The sequence below is a fragment of the Apteryx mantelli genome, chromosome 6 (assembly GCF_036417845.1).
Source record: "Apteryx mantelli isolate bAptMan1 chromosome 6, bAptMan1.hap1, whole genome shotgun sequence".
NCBI lineage: Eukaryota > Metazoa > Chordata > Aves > Apterygiformes > Apterygidae > Apteryx > Apteryx mantelli.
In genome coordinates this window covers 38,019,872-38,039,903 of record NC_089983.1, presented here as the reverse complement: position 1 = coordinate 38,039,903, position 20,032 = coordinate 38,019,872, and the positions used below count along the sequence as shown (strand labels likewise).

The window sequence follows — 20,032 nt, the reverse complement described above, 5'->3', positions numbered from 1 at the left end:
GGTAGCAGAAAGCTGAGCATATGCACAAGTCTATTATTTTCCATTCTTTGATAATACTAAGCCTTCTGCAACCATCTTTATTTTGTTTTCATCTTGAAATATCTCTGCTCTCCAACCAGCAGGTGAACACAGTAGAAAGTTTGGCAATGTTACATTCAAATATACAGCACTGAATGCAAACTTAGAAATCAAGGTGAATTTTATATGAAGGCAGATTTTAATGAAGGAAGTGCTAGCTGAGATGAGCCTTGTTGGACATTCAAGCACAGCAATGCATTAATGCAGATCAGGTGTAAATATTGTACATAATGGTGACCTATTGATCATTAAGTTGATGCTAACTTGCCTAAGCAGTGTTTTGCAGAAGAATGCTTTATTTTTCCTGGCTTCTTTTCCCTTCCTGTTTTGCTTTCTCAGAGATGCTGTGAGGTTTATTGTTAGCTATTTTAGCCGTGATGTCTTAAAAGATTTCATGCATATGCATTTAACAGAAGCACATTGATTTTCATTTGTTATTCACAGATTGTAGGGGAGAGACCTTTTGGGTCACCTAATAAGCAGTTCATGTTTCATTAATTGGTTAAAGTTCATACAGCACTCTGACAATATTGAAGACTGTGCAGAACAAGAGCATAATGAAATAAAAATTATCTACTCTTCACATTTTGGCATGATGGGTTACAGAACCACCTACCACCTCCCCGGTACTGCCACATCGATTAGTTAATAACTGGCTATCAAAGCAGAGAGGAGAACCTCTTTTTTAAAGTGTTGCTAGCTACTCAGTGACTTACTCATGTGAGTTACTTTTTAACATCATGCTGGATGGAAAGCCAGATGATCCTGCAGTAAAAGCAGGAGGATATAGGGTCAGGGCTGAGCCCTTGTGAGTGAGGAGCTCTAGGAACAGCCACACATGGAGAAAGGATTTGGACTGAACTTCTTCCTATTGCTAAATCCTCTGCTAATAAAGGGAGCCAACTTTTGACTCTACACGGGATGTGGACAGACAAAGGCATCTGCACATTGGTCCAAATCCAAGGTCCAGTGGCCTTTGGATCAGGCCAGATGTGATCAGTGAGAAATGTAAGTTTGCAGGATTGGTCATAATGATGATTCTGCAGATTTGCTTCTCGATTGTATTGGACAGATCTTCCTCTGTCCTTCCTTCCTTCAGCACTGTTTTAGTCATGAGTCATGCAGTCAAACTCTTTTTGTACTGATGCCTGAAATAAGCTAGGGAAACACTGGAGCACTGCCTAAGCTCTAGGCACCATTGCTGCTAAGGGCCATGGAAACTAAGGGCCAAATACTGAAGTTCTGCTCAAGCAAAATAGTCATTTATGTCAAGGAGCAAATTTGTGAGAGCACTGATTGAGATAGCAGGCTTTGGCAAAGAAAGAAGGAAACTAGACTTTTGATGTGTCACCTGATACCTCAGGTTCCTGGGAGGGCACCAGAACAATACAAGTTAGCTTGGATGGGACTGTGGGTCCAATAACTGCCCAAAATTCTGTAACAAATATAAATGCAGCCATGAAAAAATGGGGAGAATGCTCGCTCCATCACTTGGGAGTCTATAAATAAAAAGTTACAAAGAATTCTTCTCAATAAAGTGAAAACAATGCTGTTGAAAATCAAATAACAGTGCAGAGCACACCCCCCCCGCAAAGGACTCCCGACACTGTGATCCACACTTCATTAGGAATCCCGAATAATTCATGGAGATAAAATATGAATGTGGAGGGCTATGAAACAAAAAACAATTTTGCATTTGGAAGAAGACTCCTTCCAAATAAAACAAGAGCCTGGGTCTTTGATGTGGCTTCCAACATTGTAATGAGGAATAAAGCTCAGGGTGTAAGGAAGTGGAGCCCTGTATGGTTTTTAAATGTCTTTCCCTTGGCTATGGTCATTTCACTGACACTGAAAATCACACCTTTTTGTAGCAGGGAGACAGCCAGTGGTTCAAGTTTAAATGAGGTTTAGCTGCCATCAAGTCCCCTAGAGAAATGTTTGTCTAAGTCAGCCTCATACTCTGAGGATGTTTGTTTCTCTCTTCCATGAAAAACTTAGGGCTTTGGTGTCCTATTGCTTTATTTGATATGTTGCTACTTCAACTAAAATTGGCTAACCCATTTGTTCATAGTGATCAGAGCCCATACGCTGATATCATTGTGATATAAGCTTTTTTCTTTTCTCAGTGACCCTTCCACTGTGTATCATTCAAGCCTGGGGAAGTGGCTGTAAAGTTCAGGCAAAAGCCAGCAGTTGATGATACCCAACATAGTCAATAAGTCATCAACAGTCTCCCTTAAACATTTGCTTTAGCTGCATGGCATTTTAGAGAGAGATTTAGCTGATGTAATCATCTGGGAAAAAATATATAATGTGTGTGTGTGTATATATATATATATATATATATCGTAAATCAGATTGAAACATAAATTTTGTTCACAGTGAAGTTCATGTTTAACAAAGACTATTTCCCCTGAACAAAGTGGCATTTAAGAACATTAACTGCTTGAATGGCAGAGTACATATTTTTAGTACTTACCATGAGTATAGTATTATTTGAAAAAGAATAGTAGGGGCAGGGGGTTGTATTGGCAAAGGAGCATTGTGCCCTTTCTTGTATGATCCTGCAGTTGCAAATATCACTTCAGGGAACTCTCAATTTACATAATGCCTGCTAGGAAGGGAAAGCAAGAGAGCTTACTGATGGGGAAAAAAGGATTAAGTGGTGCGCCTCAGTCAAAACCTATTAGTGTCTTTTTCTCCCCTTTATATCTTTGGATCGAGTCAAATTGAGCAGTCAAGCATGCCTGGAGGTGTGGCTGTCCTGTGATGATAATGCCCATGGAGTGATGTGCATCTCTTGGAGGTGTCCTCACCCTGTGGCAGCAGCGGTCAGCAGGCTGCTGTGTGCCTGTCACAGATATCTCCATTTTATAGCTACATTATTTAAGAGCAGGGGAAACTGCTCGTTAGGGTGTGACTGTTTCGTTGCTCGTGTTCCCGTGAGGGAAGCGCTCCCTCTGGGATGCCAGACAGCGGCTTGCAATGTTCCTTCAGTCGAATTTGGTTCCTCCTCCCTGCAATCTTCAGGCAAGCCCTTCGTTACTTCGCAGTGCTGTTGCTGCTCGCTCTGCAGTAGGAATCCACATTATTCCTCTTTCCCCAGCATTTTGAGAGAGTCCAATCTTGGGGATTAATTTTTAGTTTTCCTCTTTAAGCCATCTTGAGAAGTTTTAAGTCACAGTAGAGGTAGATGCTTCATATTACTCCTGCCATGTTCTTTTCTGATGACTCAGCCTTCTCTCCTCAACCGTGTATGACCAGGCGTATCTCCTCTACAGTCACACCAGGGGTATGGCAGTGTGCTCTGCCTCTCATGGTCTAGACTAGTCATCATGGATGCTGGAGTTAACCTTATTTGCTTAGCTGTGTTAGCCTTATTTGTAGCTGTGATGATTGGTGGACACGGGTAAGACAGGTTAGTAGGTAGACAAGATCTTTTCTTTGTTTTTATTAGATCAATGAATATAGCTGGAAAAAGTTTTGACCATATGAGCTGCTATTTCAGACCTGAAAGACAGGTGTGCTCAAAAGTTCATCTAATTTTTCCAGCTATCATAATTGGTCTCATAGTTGCTATTACCTTTTTCTTGCATTCTTTGCTTCCCCTAATTTCTCTGGCGTTGACATTTAGTTGCTCTCCACACTCCAGTGTTCTGGAAAAAGTAGAATTAAAGGAAGAATTGCAGGACTGGGAATAATAAAATCTCTCTGCGCTGTTGCATGCTTACATGACTTCCCTCTACTGGTCAGAATAGGAATAGTTCAAATATACCCTGGCCCCATTTGCTAAAAGTTAATGGTTCTCGCTTGGCTCAGGTGCTTGAAGTGGTGGTTCCCTCCTTGTCTCTGCGAAGCTCTGACTGGCAGTGGTATGCGCCAAAGTCAACCTGGGAGAGCCTCAATGCCTCCAAGACATGCAGGAGCAACTAATTATGGGTTTGCAGAAGAGTTTAAAGGGACCCATGAGGGCAGGGAGGTAAGCAAAGGGAGAGGGTAATATTAGACAAGCAATATATGCCAGAAAAAGTATAAACTTTGTGACACACGTGGAGGGGAGCTGCATCGCTGTTCATCTAGAGTAACTCCACTAGTGAACAATGGATTTTTAGGTAGAATTGTAAAGAAAAGCAGCTGAATACATACAAAAAACAGATAGCTCTGTTGGTTTTTTAGAGCTAGAGCTCAATCTCAAGAACTTGTTTGGCAGCTCTGAGGGAGGACTGAAGAAATACCCCAGCTGTTTTTTCCTGAACTGTGACCACAAGCACCATCCTGAAGAGCAACTGGGCATCAGGGCTGCTCAAGATGTGCTGGCTGCCACCATGGCACAACTGCAACAACACTACATCAATCGCCACTTTTCCACCATTGCGCCCTTTATATATGCAAAGTAGGTTTGGCGAAGGCAGGAGTGGCTCTGCCTGCATTCCCCTGTAGGCAAGGGGAATCCTCATTAAGTCAGCTTTAATGTTGTCCTGAGATTTGGCACAAAGCATGTGAATGAAGGAAAGAACTGAAAATCCACAGATTCTAGATGGACTGTATCCCAGAGTCTGTGAGAATCAGCTAATGAACAACCCCAATTACCTTTATAAGTATCACGGAAGTTGGGCAAACCCCCAATGCCATGAAATGCAAAGGTAATACAAAAGCATTCATATGAAAGAAGGCCAATTTCTTCCCAGCTAATTGAGTCACTATTAAGCTACCAACTCCAATGCACTAAAATCACACAAGTAGCTCCAGTAACTCTGCATGGGAAAGGCTGGTTGGATTTGGGCCTATGAGAAAATACCTGTAAGTACACAGGACCCCAACTGATAAAATACTTCTGGATATTCCCCATTCAGCAAAGCATATCAGTGGGGTATTAAATCCTTGCTGTCTTAAAAGCTTGGCAGAGTCAGGGCCATAATAAAGAATGAAACCAGGAGAAGCAAATGGGGTTGACCCAATTGTGCTTTCGGTTACAGCAATGGGAACTCATTGAAACCAATCTATGTCAGTGTTCATACGCAGGCAGCTCCGAATGAATATTTGAGAGGCAACACAATCACACACTGATGAAATGAAAGGTGCTTGGGTGGAACTGACAGCTGAGCTGGGACCCTTGTGCTGAGAAGGAAGAAATCAAGTATGATCACTTTTTGCACTGTTTCAGCATTAGTGGATGAAGAGAAGGCATTTGAATGAGCTACATAAGGGGAGATTCTCACTTGGTTAAAATGGAGCTTCACTGGTCTGTACGCTTAAAGAACAGTACAGTACTGGTGTCCTAAATAATCTTGTGACATGTAAGTGCAAATTGGCTTGGACAAGAAAGGTGCTGCAGAGATTGAAATGTAGCTAACGGACTGTAAGCGACAGACAATCTTTAATGGGAATGCGTAAGGCCATGGGGGCAAGTTGTTTGGGGCACTGCAAGCAGTAATGCAATGTTTGGCTTTATTTAATATCTTCATGAACAACCTCGGAGAGGGTGCAATCAGCATGTTAATTAAACGAGCAGGAGATATTAAATGGGGAGGTGTGTCAAAAAACAGCCATTGGTATAGAAATAATGGAAAGTGTCCTGGAGAGGTTATAAATGTAGAGAGGAAATATCAAGGTGAGATGCAGCGTGGGGAGAAAACAAAGCAATCTTGAGGAAAATAATCAAAAAGCAGCTATTTAGTGGGTGGGAGATGCTTGGAAAGCTGTAAGACTATAAGAGACTGAATGGAGTTAACAGATGGCAAATTAGGCCCTGTCTCTACTTTTATTTCTATTTTTACTACTACTTTTTTTTTTTTTTTTTTGCACCACTGCAGTTATACCTTTGCAGTTCTCAGTCTAAATGTAGTGCTGTGGGCTGGCACTGCTCTGCATGACTTATGGTTGTAATTGCGTAGAATAAGCAGCTCTGAGGCAATCTGAAGACTCAGGGCTGTTTGCTCCAATATAGCTGCGACGAGGCGGTGAAACCTGCCTTCTCCGGACAGACCTGCAGGCTGTCACCGTGGCCTTACTAGTGCCCATGCATCAGCTGAGGCCCCACAGCAGTTGGTATAGATGGTCTTCTGCACCCAACGTGAACTCTTTAACTTAGTTTTAGAAGGCAATTAAGATACCTCTGGTGAGTTAGTTTGGGTACTAGAGCATGCACAAGGACGGGTACTGTAGCTCAACTGATTAGCCTCTGTAGTAACATTACTGCATGCCTGAGTGGCCCAGGAAGGGGGGAGGAAGGACATACCCTGAAGCATCATAGTAGGGCAGTAAGGAGACAGTTTATACCTCCCCATATAGCTGAGATCATGTCTGCTAGTGCTATACAATGTAGCCTACAGCTATACATTGTTGTATTATATTGTTATATGTGTGTATATATAGTTATGTATTGTATATTATACATACAGCTATATATTGTTATATACAGCTATAATATATATAGCCTGCAGCTGTACTGGGTAGCAGCTTGAGGCAGCTCTGAATTCCTCTTCCATGTGGACACAATATCATGAGTGTTGCCACCACCAAATTACCAGCAAACCAGGGCTAAAAACACACTTTTGGGCTACGCACCTGCACTTGAGAGTGGGCAGACTTCCACTGACTCCTTGGTCATCAGTTCCCTGTTCAGAAAAGTACTTAAACCTGGACCTAGCTCTAAGCAGGGCCTCGCTTCAGTTTGGCTTATTGTTACTTACAGTTCATCTTGTCGTCTTACCCATGTGCTTAAAGGCAGAGATGTGCCAAAGCATCTTTCTGATTATGGTCCTTTATGTCGCCATCTCATGGGGTTTTTGTAAGTTTAAAATGGCAGTAATATAACTTCACTCCCTCCCAAGTATAAGGATAAAATAGCTATTTTCAAACAACCGTAGAAAACTGAAGCTATTCATTTTCTCGTAATTGAATGTTAGTTCCATTGTCAACCTGAGCACATCTACAGATGCTGCTGTCATTTGGGGGTTGCTAAACACAAAGATACCATTTAATTTATTTACCAATAACAGTGAACAAAGAACTTCCAGTCTAAAAATATGGTAAGCTTCCATCCAAAAGGAACATGCAATCCTTAGTTCAGTCCCACAGTAGGCTTTTTTTTGGTATCTCTTTTCAAGTGGGAAAACCTCCTTATGTAGAAAATAGTTTTGTCATCTGTACAGCTACACTTCACTGTAAATGCAGCAAACAACCTTACTGAGTTCAGTGGAACGACTTAATACATAAATCCTGGGCACCGCTACCTTTGACTTCAGCGTGGGCAGAGCTCACTAGCCTTTATAAAAGCTTCAGGTGAGACAGTTTGTGCAGCATCAGACAGTAAGCAAATTTTTAAGAAAAACCTGAAGGATTTACTAAAGTCTTAAAAAAATCACTTATAGCTTGCAGTAAATACTTGGGTTTTGTAAGGTCTTTCTGGCAGCTTTCCATATTTCCAGGGTTGTTTGTAATGTATGGCTTGAGAAGCACAGCAGTGTTGTGGCATCCGGTTGATCGGAGGAAAGGGAGCCTGTGGGTGGGCCACACGTCATTTATTTTCCTGGTGTCAATTATTGCCAAAGAGGTTATTTTAGTTGTATGGTTTATTTTGTAGAAATGTATCTATTATGCTAATTATTTCCAAATTTACTGTTTAATTATAATTCTGAGATCTCTACCTTGGTACTTCCAGAGAAGTACAAGCTGTGGGAAGTGCTTCTTAATATATTTCTGCAACCCGAATTCGTTTGGCTAATGTTCCTAGAACTCAAAGAGTAATATCCTTTAACAAGAAGGCAGAGCTAGCTCCATAAAACAGCTGATCTGCATTGAAATGGCATTTTGCCCGATCTAATTTCACTGAAAAGAACATATACAACTTAAAAGCAACACAGCAGAAGCTACAAGTTGGATCTTGGACTCACTATATCATTGCACAATTCCCTTATCCCTCCCTTTTCCTGAGGGAGAAGGGGGAGTAATGGCCATCTAACTCTATTACTACAGGATGTCTGTGGGATACTGTTCCAAGGAAAATTGAAAACACTAATTCTTTTAGAGCTAGTTGTGCAACTGAATTCAGTGGGGCTTTTGTCACCGATTTCTGCAGAGGCAGGACGCAGGTTTCCGTGCACATCGGCTTGATCTGCATATTGCTAGGAGGAGTGGTTTGCTAGGAGCTTGCTATCTGGTACCTGAGCCCTGATTTTAGACCTTTGCCTACGTCCACAGTGGATGACCAAGGTTAACATTTACTGGAGTGACTGCCCTTGGTTCCTTAGTGGCTGTGCTCACTCCATGATGAGGGAAAGGTTTTTCTCTGTAGTACAATGGAGAGTTCAACATTACAAAAAACCTTGCGACATGGAAGCTTCCAAGTGCCCCGTCCTGGCACACGCAGTGCATCTTTGCTGAATGATGGCTATTGGAAAGATGCCGCATGCTACGTTGTTCAACTTATGCAGAGGTTGAAGTGGTGATTATTTAACCACAAATGCTAGACCTGGTGGTTTGAAGACGCCCAGAAAAGTCACCCAACTTTTTTTCTTTCTTTTTATATCTGTAAAGAGAAAAGTGTTGTGGGTGGGAGGTGGAAGAACTGAAATAACACCTGGTGACAGACAAATAGTAGGGAAATTGTTAGGTGGAAATTGCTTTTGCTCCATTGATTTCACTGGGACTGTGACGCTGTGTAGCTGGGGAAGCTGGTGAAGATTAGCTTACAAAGCTCAAGAAGCTCAAGAAACTCACTGACTCCCCACAAGGCCCCCAAAATAGAAAAGAAAATGCGGAGCACTAAGAGCATACCAAGCTCTGCGTGGTGAGATCAAGGAAATCTTGTCATTGTATTTCACCCTGTTGCAATTACCCCTACTTTATGGCCCCTATTTTGGTATTGGTCATATGTGTACAGGAGGAAAGCCTTGTGGCAAATGAAAATGCTTTTAGAACCATCCTTTTCATTTTAGCTTGCCAAAAAGGATATAGAATTCCTTTTAATTTGGAGGGGGGGGTGTTCATTTTTAAATCAAGTTTTGCAATTTTGATGATTGTTTATTGAAAATTGAAACATTTGAGCTGTTTATGTGAGTCAGAACTGTTTATACAGCTTGAGCATGCAGCTGTAGGACAGGAATAGTACTGGAACTCCCGTACTGTTAAGCATGAAGATGTTTTGATACATCTGGGAGAATGTAAGCAAGTAGGTCAGTGGATTATGACTTAATGATTTGGAGCAAAGGCAGAATTTGGAGGAGTAGTGGCAAGGAGTTGCTGGAGAAAAAGCAACAAATGGAAAATCTGAATGATGATTAAGTCTAAAAATATCAATAGTAAAAGCTGAGCAAAGTTTAATATATGAATATGGCACAATGCAATCACGTTTAACACAGCTGGCACTTGGCTTTACCTTGGAAAGAACAGCTTGAGCATGTATGTCAGTATTTTGCCTCCTATATGAATATCAGAGATGAGAGCAGCACAGAAGAGGGGATATTGGTATGCTTTCCTAGACTGTTTCAGTTCTAATTAACTGCTAATACAATAGTAATAGTGGTAACTAATTGTTTTTACATTTCTGTAGGTACTGAAATACTCAATATTCTTTGCACTTGGTACAAACATAGAATTCACTGGCAACAAGGTTGGACCTTTGAATTAGTTGAGACCTATAGTGTAAAAAGGTGCTGCTGGGAAGAGAGCCCACATGGAGAGATTTAACTGTGGTCCTCTTCTTGCACTGTGCGTGTGTGAGTGTGTGTGTGTGTGTGTGTGTGTGTGTGTATCTCTACAGTTCCTGATTTCCCTTCTTGCAAAATACCAACCAATTTCTAGTGCCAGAGAACCTAATCATCTATTTATTAAAATGAGACAGACAATAAGTTTGTGTGGGGAAATGTTAAGGCAGTGCACATTGATCATGCTGATTTAGGACTGTACTGCCATCTCAGTGTTTCTGGAGACAAATTCTTTGCAGCTAATTGCATTATAAATTCCATTAAACCATTTTCATAAGGTATTTCCCTAAGATATAAGGCCCTCCATCAGAACCAACGAGAGCAAAGGAACAGTTGTGGGTTTTTTTCCTGATTAAATGTTATATGAAAGTAAGACAAGAGAGAGGGAAAAAAAAATGCAAATCTTGTTAATTAAATGCTAAGTCTTCTGTGAGGGGCTAGTTTTAAACACTGTGGGTTATGTTGAAATTCATACAGCTTTTCCAGCCAAAAGCCAAAAGAGTAGAGCCCTGAGGTTTTTGTCCTCAGATCAAAATGGTCTTGAGCCATCCCAGACCAGGATTATCGATGACACCAAATATCAGAAGTTTCAACCCTGGCATGTCTTTAATCTTAACTGTCTCAAAAAATGACCCAGACAAGCCCTGGATGCTGGACCACCCCGCCAAGAACATCTTTCATGGACTGCTCTTATCCTGCAGTTTTCGCTGAGCATCTTTTCTGTGGGTGTCCTTTCAGCACCTGCTCACACAGAAACCTGCTCCTCACTGACTCGCTCCACCAGTTTCTCTCTTCAGGTTGACAGTGGCTCTCCCCTGTATGCCAACGTAGGCATGACAGTGGCGTTCGCTCCCCTGGTATGGGCCGAGAGCCCAGGGAGCGGGGCAGTGGGGAATCAGCCTCTTCCTCCTGCTGTGGATGTCCGTGACCTGGGGGATTGCACTGCCTGCGGTAGGCACCAGAGCTAGGGACGCCGATAGGGTTGGCAGTCGTCATGTCCAGCAGGTGTGAGCAATTGTATTTGTTTGCCAGAGAACAGTTCCCCCAAATACTCAGTCATAATGCATAGCAAAGTGTTTTATACCGGGGGATCTCAATCATTTTTACCAAGCTGGGTCAGAGGATACTGAAGCACAGAGAAGTTAATTGAATTTCCCCAGGAAGCATAGCAAGCAGCAGAGAACTGAACCTGACTCCCTTGTTTCCCAGCCTCAAGCACAAAGTGGCAGACTATTGCCTACACTATTTTAATATTTCTTTGGGTGGCTAAGAGCAAAGTATGACATTTCTTTTTATTTCTTCCTCTCATTTCAAAGGGCAAAAATTCTCTTACCTTGGAAGTATTTGTCATTTTGAGTGTGCCTATACAAATTCTCTCTTCAGCTCCTACAACCATTGTGCTGTGAGCTCATCTTATAGAGTCCAGGCTGGGAAAGATCCCAGTCAGACCACAAGGAGACTGGTTCTCCTCCTGGTTTCACATATGAGATGTTTCAGGTATTGCCTGTTGCCAAAAAATGTTACTCAGATATAGCAATTCCAGTGATCATTGTATCATAGCTCCTGCATCCCTGATTAGACAAACAGTCCAAGTCTGTTGATTAGTTTAATACTTTTCTTTAAGGCATTTTCCTTTACACAATCTGCAATTGGGAAGCTATATTTTTGCCAGCTTGCTTTTGCCAGGGGAAAGCCTTTCCTCTTAACACCTTGCGTGAAACTGGGAGTCACAGTTCCCAAGGTAGCTGCAACTGTGAGTCTGCTAACAAAAGAAAGTATTTTTTCTTCTTCCTCCTCTCCCCCTCCCCATGCAGTAAAATTGCTTGATTAAAATGAAATTGGAACATAAATTTACTTCTCGTGGTCTTAGCAGTAGCTCTGGTCATTTAAGCAATAACAGCTGGCATGTGGCTAAGCCCCGGTTGTGCTGTAGTTATTTGCACAGGGTGAGACCTAACTGTAGCCTTCTAAAAGTTGGACACCCACTGCCAGCTAGTCGCCTGGCTGCTCCCAGGCTGCGGCAGGGACAGGGGCTCTCCCAGAAGGCAGTTTTCATCCACACCTGCTTTCACATGGGAAGGAGGCCTCTCCCTGGATTACTGATGGAGCCTGAAGTTTAGGTGGCTGAAGTGAGATAAGTTGAATCTTACCCTTCGTGATTTGCTTTTTTCACTAGAAGAATATAGGAACCCTCTTGCCTGGGTGAGCTATGGCTCCACTATGAGTAAAGCTAATGGAGCTGGGTATTTCATGGTTTTGAACATTAGTTAATTAATTTCCATCTCTCCCTGAGCTGGGTAGGGTATGAGCTGCTTGTCTCAAAGGGAAACTAAGCTGAAGGGGTTTCCCCAGAAGCATCAAGTTGTAGCAGAACAGCCAGTAGGTCCCAGGACTCGTTACTGCTCTGGACCCCTCCGTCTCTCTGCTCCAGACAGGAGAGACACTCATACCCTCTTTGGAAATGTGCTGTGCAACTCTCATTAGGATTCTGCAATAACACGCCTTGTGTTGCTTCTCAGATCAAAGGCGTGAGTTCCCTGCCTTGCAGCATAACAACCCTTTAAGGGGTGCATAGGAGTGATTTAGGCCAGAAGTACATTTAAGACATTTAAGCTAAGGGTTATTTGAAAAAAAGAACTCTCATAAATGTTCCTCAGAAATTACAGCCAAATCCATTCAAATCAGGTGACTAGAAAGATGAAGGATAAAGTTTCGTACAATTATTGCATCCTCCAAGTCAGGATTTTGTTCTTGTGCATAGGTAATGGCTGGCATAGCAATGGGTTTTAATCCTGAGGCGGGAGGGGGACATCTGATTGCTGGTGGGAAGAATAATAGTAATTCTTGCATAACACAAAGAAGGGGGGAGAAGGGAGGGAGAAGAACACCATTTCTAAATTATAATGGTAAAAGGGACATTTGTGGTTCTCATTTTTATGTTGTTGTTGACAACACTTGTTACATGGTTGTTAATTTTTTTTAAGTCATTTTAGTTTTTCCAAAAGTGACCATGATTTGTTACTTATACTGTAGCTTACAGAAGTGACACACTTAATATCGGGGGGTCCAAACCTGGATATCTACCAATGGAGATGGAGATCAGGTAAATGCACACCTGCTCTTCCAAAGAGAAGAAGCTGCCATTTGGCAACTGGCTTGAGAGGGAGCTGCAGGCTATGTCAAGAACATTTTAGAAGAGATTAGATTGAGCACTAGCATTAATCACCAAGCTCTGTGTAGGCCCAGCATGGTTTTGATGATCAGTCAATGTGCCATCTACTAGGAGACTCCGGGTCTCTGGAGAAGGCCCTGGATTCTAGCCCTAGTAATAGTTGAGCACAGATCCACCAAAGGAGACCTGGCAGGAGCTGTGGGTCCCCCCACAGGCTAGCCCCATAGAGATTACGATGTACCGTCTTACTCTCCCAGCCGGAGGGAAGGTGGTGGTGGTGGCAACAGAGACCATGCTGGAGAAGGCAGGTGAGAGGGAGGTATCTGCAGGTAGAAATGAGTAATTGTGACACACCATTTCCATGTCCGTCATTTTCTCTTCTCTTTTACAGACACTTAACAAGAACAACTTGATACCAGATGACAGGACCAACTTCTACCCGTTGCAGCAAACCAACGTGTACACAACAACCTATTATCCCAGTACACTGAATAAATATGACTACAGGCCTGAGGCCTCCCCTGGAAGGACCTTTACCAACAGCTGATGATGGACAGACCCTACAGGACTGGATCACTTCCTATATGAAAATTTTTTTAATTGATTTTATGGACCAAATATTGGCCCCATCTCTAGATGTAAATATTGTACAGTAGGGTCTTTTTTTTTTCCTTTGGTTAATTGTATTACTTGTAAACAGCACATCTCTTTACAAGGACAAAAAAGCATATGGACCATTCTGCAGAGCTTTTGTGGATATTTGGCTGGAGATGGCTCTTACTACTGCAACTGTTTATGGCTGGAAGATCAGCATTTCTATCCAAAGCCGACACTGTCAAGGAGCTGACTGTGTGCTGTGCTCAGCGTTCACCATGCAGCAGAACACAGCTACGTACAGGTGCACTCTAAGAAACACAAGAGGTGGCTTCTTGGAGCAAGGAGTGTCTGTCTGGTGAGGAGCATCCTTCCTGGGACAGGGTAGCAATGGTGCACTGGATGACACGTAGCTCACGAGACAGCCTGAGCGGGACTCCATCATGCCAACAACTCAAAGAACATTTTCTTTTTCTTTTCCTTTTTTTTCTTTTTGCTTTTGTTTTTTTATGTTTCTGCAAAAAAAAAAAAAAAAAAAGTGACTTTCTAGGGCAGTGTTCCCTGTATCTTCAACAGAATCTTTTCTTACTACAGGAAATACTCTCCACAGCCTTCTTTGGTAATATGCAATCCAGCTGATGAGAAACAACACACAAACAAAGTGCATTACCCAAAGAAGCTTTCCAGAATGTTTCCAGTCTTAATTAAGAGAAAATTATACAGGCAGTGAGAAGTTGAGCTAAGTAAATGTTGGAATAACATCAGCGACATGAACTTGGAGTGCCTAACAAAGAAAGATGTTTATTTCACTGGAAAAAAATACGTGATGATTGCCGCACAAGAGCCATGGGCTTTTTTTTCTTACTTTCTTTCTTTCTTTTTTCTAAGACCGTGTTAACTCTTTTTCTTCTAGCTTTGATCCTGACTGTGTCTGCCAGGAGAGACAACTTTAGAGGCCATGCTCTTCTTGTGGGAAGTCACCATGCTTTGGGCTTATTTTTACTCTTGTTTTACTGTTGGTTTTTAGTTCATTTGTTTTCAAAGAGTGAATAATTCTGACTTTGCAGGGGGAGAGTATTTTTGTAAGGAATGTTTCCATAGTCTGAGATGACCCAGAAAGCCTGCTGCACATTCTTATAGCGTCTTCCAGTCAGTATTCTATGAAATAATAACACAGCTGAGTAATGTGCATTGTTTGCCAATATTTCTTTAATTTTTCTGAACAAAAACAACCCGACAGACAAATGCTGCTGCAGCTATTGAAGTAAATTGGGGCAGTGGCGTTATTAAACAGTATATCCAGCCTTGAAATGTAATTTTGTGTATGTGTGTGACTGTGTCTATAAGAACTGTATTAGTTTGATGCAGAAGCCATGTTGTCTACAACCAGATGTTTGTCTGACATAATTGTTTGGCAAAAAGGAAACTTATTGCTGGTGCTTAATGTACAATTACATCCAATGTGTTAGCAACGTGAGCAAGTTCACCACTGTTATCATTCAGTGTTTCTAAATATTTATAATGAACTCCTGATGCTAAGAATTTTAGACTGTTGCAATACTGAGCATGAGATAAAAGTACACCCCAAAACGCGCATGAGCTCCAAGTGGTCCAGAACTTGGATTTGTTGTCTGCATCTTACTCAAGCAATTGCCATGCCTATGCTTGGTCAGTGACTTGGACATATTCCAAGTGGTTCCGTTTATATTTGCTTTATTTCAGATTTTTGCTGTACGCCAACACTCTGCTGGTTTCTCAGTGCTGTTACTTTGCAGTTGCTTGTTTGAAGGTTGAGCTTGGGCTCTGTGCTCAGGTCTTTCACGTAGGTAGCTGGTAGGAACTGAAGAACAACTGTGTTGCTCGTGACAAGTGTATTGCTTTTCCTGGGAGGAAAAGCCAACATGGCTTTCTAAGCCTGTGTTACGGTTGTTTGGCCAGAAGGCAAGAATAAAGTAACCTCCCATTTTTAAGTTAGTACGTTAGACTTCAGTTTGCAGTGATTGAAGGCTGTAGGGATATTTGTAGTGAAGTGTGGTCATTAGCACTGCCCCGAGGATGCCTTGCCTCCATGGTGCCCATCATTTCCAGCAGCTGCTCTTCTAATTTAGCTGGCTGATCCTGCTTCGGCACTGGTTTCACCGGGAGAAGCAAAGGGAAATGAGGAAGAAAGGGATGCCCTGAAAGAGATGCACTCAGATGGGAAGCAGAGGGGTTACGAGCTGATGCAGGCCTTGAAGCTTTGCGAGAAGCGACTTGCTGCAACTCTTGCAGTAGGGAACCAGGCAAACTCGCCCGCAGAGCACGAGCCTGCCAGCAGCGGCCACAAACGCCTGCAGGGGGGCTCTTCGCGGGCCCCTAAATCCCGTTTGCGGATCGCTGCCTTTGTGCCTCGTGCCCGTGAAGAGTTCACACGGGGGAACTGAGCCTCACTGAATTGCCTCGTCCCCTGGAGCAACACCGAAAATCTTGACTTAAAGTAGCTCTAACAAGTATATAGCCCAGGGGTTGAAAATGATTACATTAGAGTACCTCGCTGGGATTTCCCAGCTTTAATTTAGGTGAGTCAGAAGAAAATGTTGGCTTCCAGGATCGCTCTAGCAACTGTAAGATTAAAGACATCTCTGAGCTGCCCTTGCAGAAGATTCCCTGTTGGTGACCCATTCTGCAGTTATCACACATGTGGCAGGATTGCAGCTGTGGTTCGGGGGACGCGAGCAAGTGAGGCAAACCTCGCAACTGTTTTCATTTTCTATTTTTCTTTTTTTTTTTTTTTTTGCTCCTTAAACATTTTTCCATTTTCAGCCTCTCTGAGAACGTGATTTAAACGGCTATTTTTTTCCGAAGAAAGTCCCATGTAGCAGCTGGAATTATTTAAATGTTCAACTTGCCAAGATAGATAGGTCATTACTGCCATTGTGCTCAACAGGTGCATATTTTGTAGGCTATTGGAGGGCAGATGCTGCGAGGGTGGTGCATGTGGTTATAGTTTCGTCAAGACGTTCCTTCTTACCAGCCATCCAAATGGATTCAGCCCTTTTTCCTATAATTGGCAGTCACAGAGTCGGCAGACTTCATTCGAGCAGAAAGTAGAACCCGGGAGGGAGAGAGAGAGAGAAAAGGAGAGAAATCAGGACTCTTATTACTCAGTTAATGTTTGCATGAGAGTGCAGCTCTTTAAGGACAACGTTAATGCAATGTGAGGGTTGCATTTTTTTATGGACTCTCTAATGTGTGGCAGGTTAATGACACCAAATGCAGTGACACTCTCGTGATCCAGGTAATTCAGCAGCTTGATCATCAAGTCTGTAGTATCTGCAGTAGATTGAATTGCTCCTGCAGTTGGATGTTAAACTTGCTGAAATTTCCTGTGATTCCTAGTATCATCTTAAAGTACACTGGAAATGCATTTAGTTCTGGAGCATTACTTTCCAAAAGAATCATCTCACTATATATAATTTTTTCTTTAACTTCTAAGAAAGAGAGGGAGAGCAGTGGTCATTATTGTGTTGGCCTCGGAGCATTCGTTCTGTGCAAACCCTTTGGCTAGGATTCAGGTATACGCCATGTCCAATATGACGGAAGTCTTATGGCCAAATATTTAGTGGAAACTTCTATAATTAGGCCATTTGTTTTCTTTCTCCGTGCAAGCGGCCGCATTACTGTCTCCAGAAGGGGCATGGGTATTGCAGAGTTATCCCGGCTACGGGCTGCGATTGCCCTCGGGCCACGTCCCACCCGCCAGAAGTAACACGTGCAAACCGCCAACGGTAACCCCACAGGGCAAGAGGGGCTGTTGCGCTAAAGCTGTGCTTGAATGTACGAGCCAGGGCTGCCCTTAAACGTGTGAAATGTGCAGATGCCACAGGAGAAGAATGTGCATCGTGCTACCACCACCGTTCTTAATGCCTTCCTTTTAGAAAATGAGAGAGTTGTTCGAAAGCAGCAGAGAGCAAGGATGGAGTCCACGGCTGATGCAGACAGCTTGACACCGCCAGTGTTAATCTGATGTTAAGGCCACCTGAAGGGGAAATTGCTGTCCACTGAGATTGATTTATTCTTTGTACCAAATGTAGTGTGCAGGAGAGTTTTTATATATATATATATATATATATATATATACAGATATATATTTATATATCTGTATATATAAATGTAAATGTAGAGTTTGTGTAACAACTTGCTCTTTCTTGTAATAGTGTATACATCTATCAGTGGATAGATACTGTATTTATTTATAATATATACATGCTATATATATATGTGTATATAAATACATATACATACATATATATACAGCAAAATGCCTGCAGAGGAAGCAGAAGAAGAAAGGTAGTGCTGGTATTCAAATCCCACAGAGACAAACTGAAAAAAAAAAACCTGTGAAAAATCTAGTATCCTTTCCATTAGATTTGACAAAACACACTTCTGAGCTAAATGCAAAATATTTTTTTAATTGTGAAGAAAATTGATTTTTCTAGTTAGAAATGCTGATTCTCCTCTAAATCATTCTGGTTAAGAATGACTAAGTAAAAGATTCTTGCTGCTTATATTTTCTGATTAAGCCTCCTGAGTCTCTCATGTGTATCGCTTTATTGTTTTTGTAATTATAAGTAGGGAGTAATTGTGCAAATAAAATTAAAATAGCAAGTAGGAGTAACAAATATTATACCATTAGAGCAAAACATATCATCTATTAGAACTGGAACAAATGTCATTTTCTACTTAAATATTAAAGAATTTAGCAGTTGCTTTCTGAGTTATTGATGGGCATTATAAGACTTGCCTTACTGTTACCCAACAAGGATTTAGCACAAAATTTAGGGAAGAGCAACCCTGCAAACTCACGGCTTTCCGAGGGGCCCCAAGAAGCCGCCAGGCTGTGAGTGTCAGCGCCCAGCGCCCCGGATCTCCGTGGCGCTTCCCGTGGTCGTGATTGAGGCTCCACATGCATTTCTTGCCCCGTCGCGCCCATGAGCTAGCCTGCATGCAAGGCATGGCGCAGCACCCCTTGGACTTCTCTGGCGTAATGAAGAAATACCCAGTAAATTTGGTTTGAGGGATTTTTTTTTTTTCAACAGGTCATTTAATGCCCTTCTGCCCAAGGATCAGACTTGTACAGGTGCATCTCCCCTTTAAGCCTGTTAGGAACAAACTTCAGAAGGCTTCAGGAACAGGCTTGGGGTAGGTGAGCAAATCCATAAATTTTGATACTGTCCAGTCTCTAGAGCCTTCAAACCTGGATGAAAAAGTCTTTAGAGCACAGATCCTGGTGGGATCTGGTGGGGTTGGCTGGTCTCACCCAATCTGCCTGTGAATTCCTCATGTGGACCCTTGGGAAATTTTAGTTTCTGTAATTGTCCAGGCTGGAGGAGCAAAACCAGCAACCCACTGTTTTGATAGCCACAAATATGAGTGTTCAATATTCTTCAACACAAGTTTGGTTCCTGAACTTGATCTCTTCTGCCTCCTGCCTCATCTGCAAATCTGCCCCTGCTATTAGAGATGGTTCAGTGAAATATGACCAGTGTTTGGCTTTCTGGAATTCCCAATGTGTTTTTTTTTAATGAATCTGATCGTGAATAATATTAACGCTCTACTCTTGTAACGCTGAAACCCCTGTGAGCTGGAGCGCTGTGTAATGCGCGTGCCAGGGAGTCAAGCGGAGGTCAGCGTGCATAGGCCATTAATAACCGAGGCAAAATGTTTTTAGTACCAAACTGTCAAAACAATGTAAAAGCCAGCCAGCTGCCTGATAGTGTGGTTTACATCCACACACAACTCCTTAGATAACATCCAAAAGTGCGCATACTTTAAACAGATAGAGTTAATTAGGACCATTCCCACAGAAGAAACGTTAGGAGGGGAAGAACAGTGTGTTAAATGTCAATGATATGATTTAGCTTGTAATGGAGGTGGGAGAGTGACAGATGCAATACCAGATCTTGGATAAATGGGAAATTATTACCAGAACACAGAATGCTTGCCCCAAAACAGCAAAAACCTGGAGAGTATCATTGGACTCTGTTGTGAAGGCACATCACCCTTCCTATGCAATTGAACTTGATGGTACTTTAGTATAGAGGTGACCTAGACTGTAATCACTGCCTTTAGACACTGTGAATTTTTGGGGGGGTACTCTGTATTTTTATATATTGTACAATGTAAAGAATAATTCAGAAATAAAACAGAACAACCTGGCAGGCTTGTGAATTATTTCCCCGCCGCGGCTAATGCAGCACGATGCAGAGCCTCCCGAGGAGGTCTGACGGGACAGGTCAGATGCAGCTCAGAGGAGGTTTCTCCTGACCCTGGTTAATGCACGGGCTGCGAAGGGCCAAGCAAACCTCACTCGGCACTTGTGCAGGGCTGCAGGAGCCTAACGGCGTGTGCCATTTCTCTCTGCAACTGGGCCACATCCTGCTGCACGAGTTTGGATTTTATTTGTCGTGATCACAGACTATATGGCTGCAAAATACCGTCA

General features: G+C 42.4%; 1 protein-coding gene across 4 annotated transcripts in view; it reads left to right on the top strand.

Moving 5' to 3' along the window:
• The window catches only part of SEMA5B (semaphorin 5B), a 278,169-nt gene extending 258,420 nt beyond the window's left edge, over positions 1–19,749 (top strand). For 3 of the 4 annotated variants that reach the window (XM_067299307.1, XM_067299305.1, XM_013960654.2), the window contains one exon: positions 13,349–19,749. In XM_067299307.1, the coding sequence (XP_067155408.1) occupies positions 13,349–13,504 (156 nt within the window). In that variant the 3' untranslated portion in view covers positions 13,505–19,749. Of the gene's footprint in view, positions 1–12,818; positions 12,889–13,348 lie in introns of all 4 variants that reach the window. The other variant, XM_067299306.1, reaches the window with a different exon arrangement.
• The last annotated feature ends 283 nt before the right edge of the window (positions 19,750–20,032 follow it).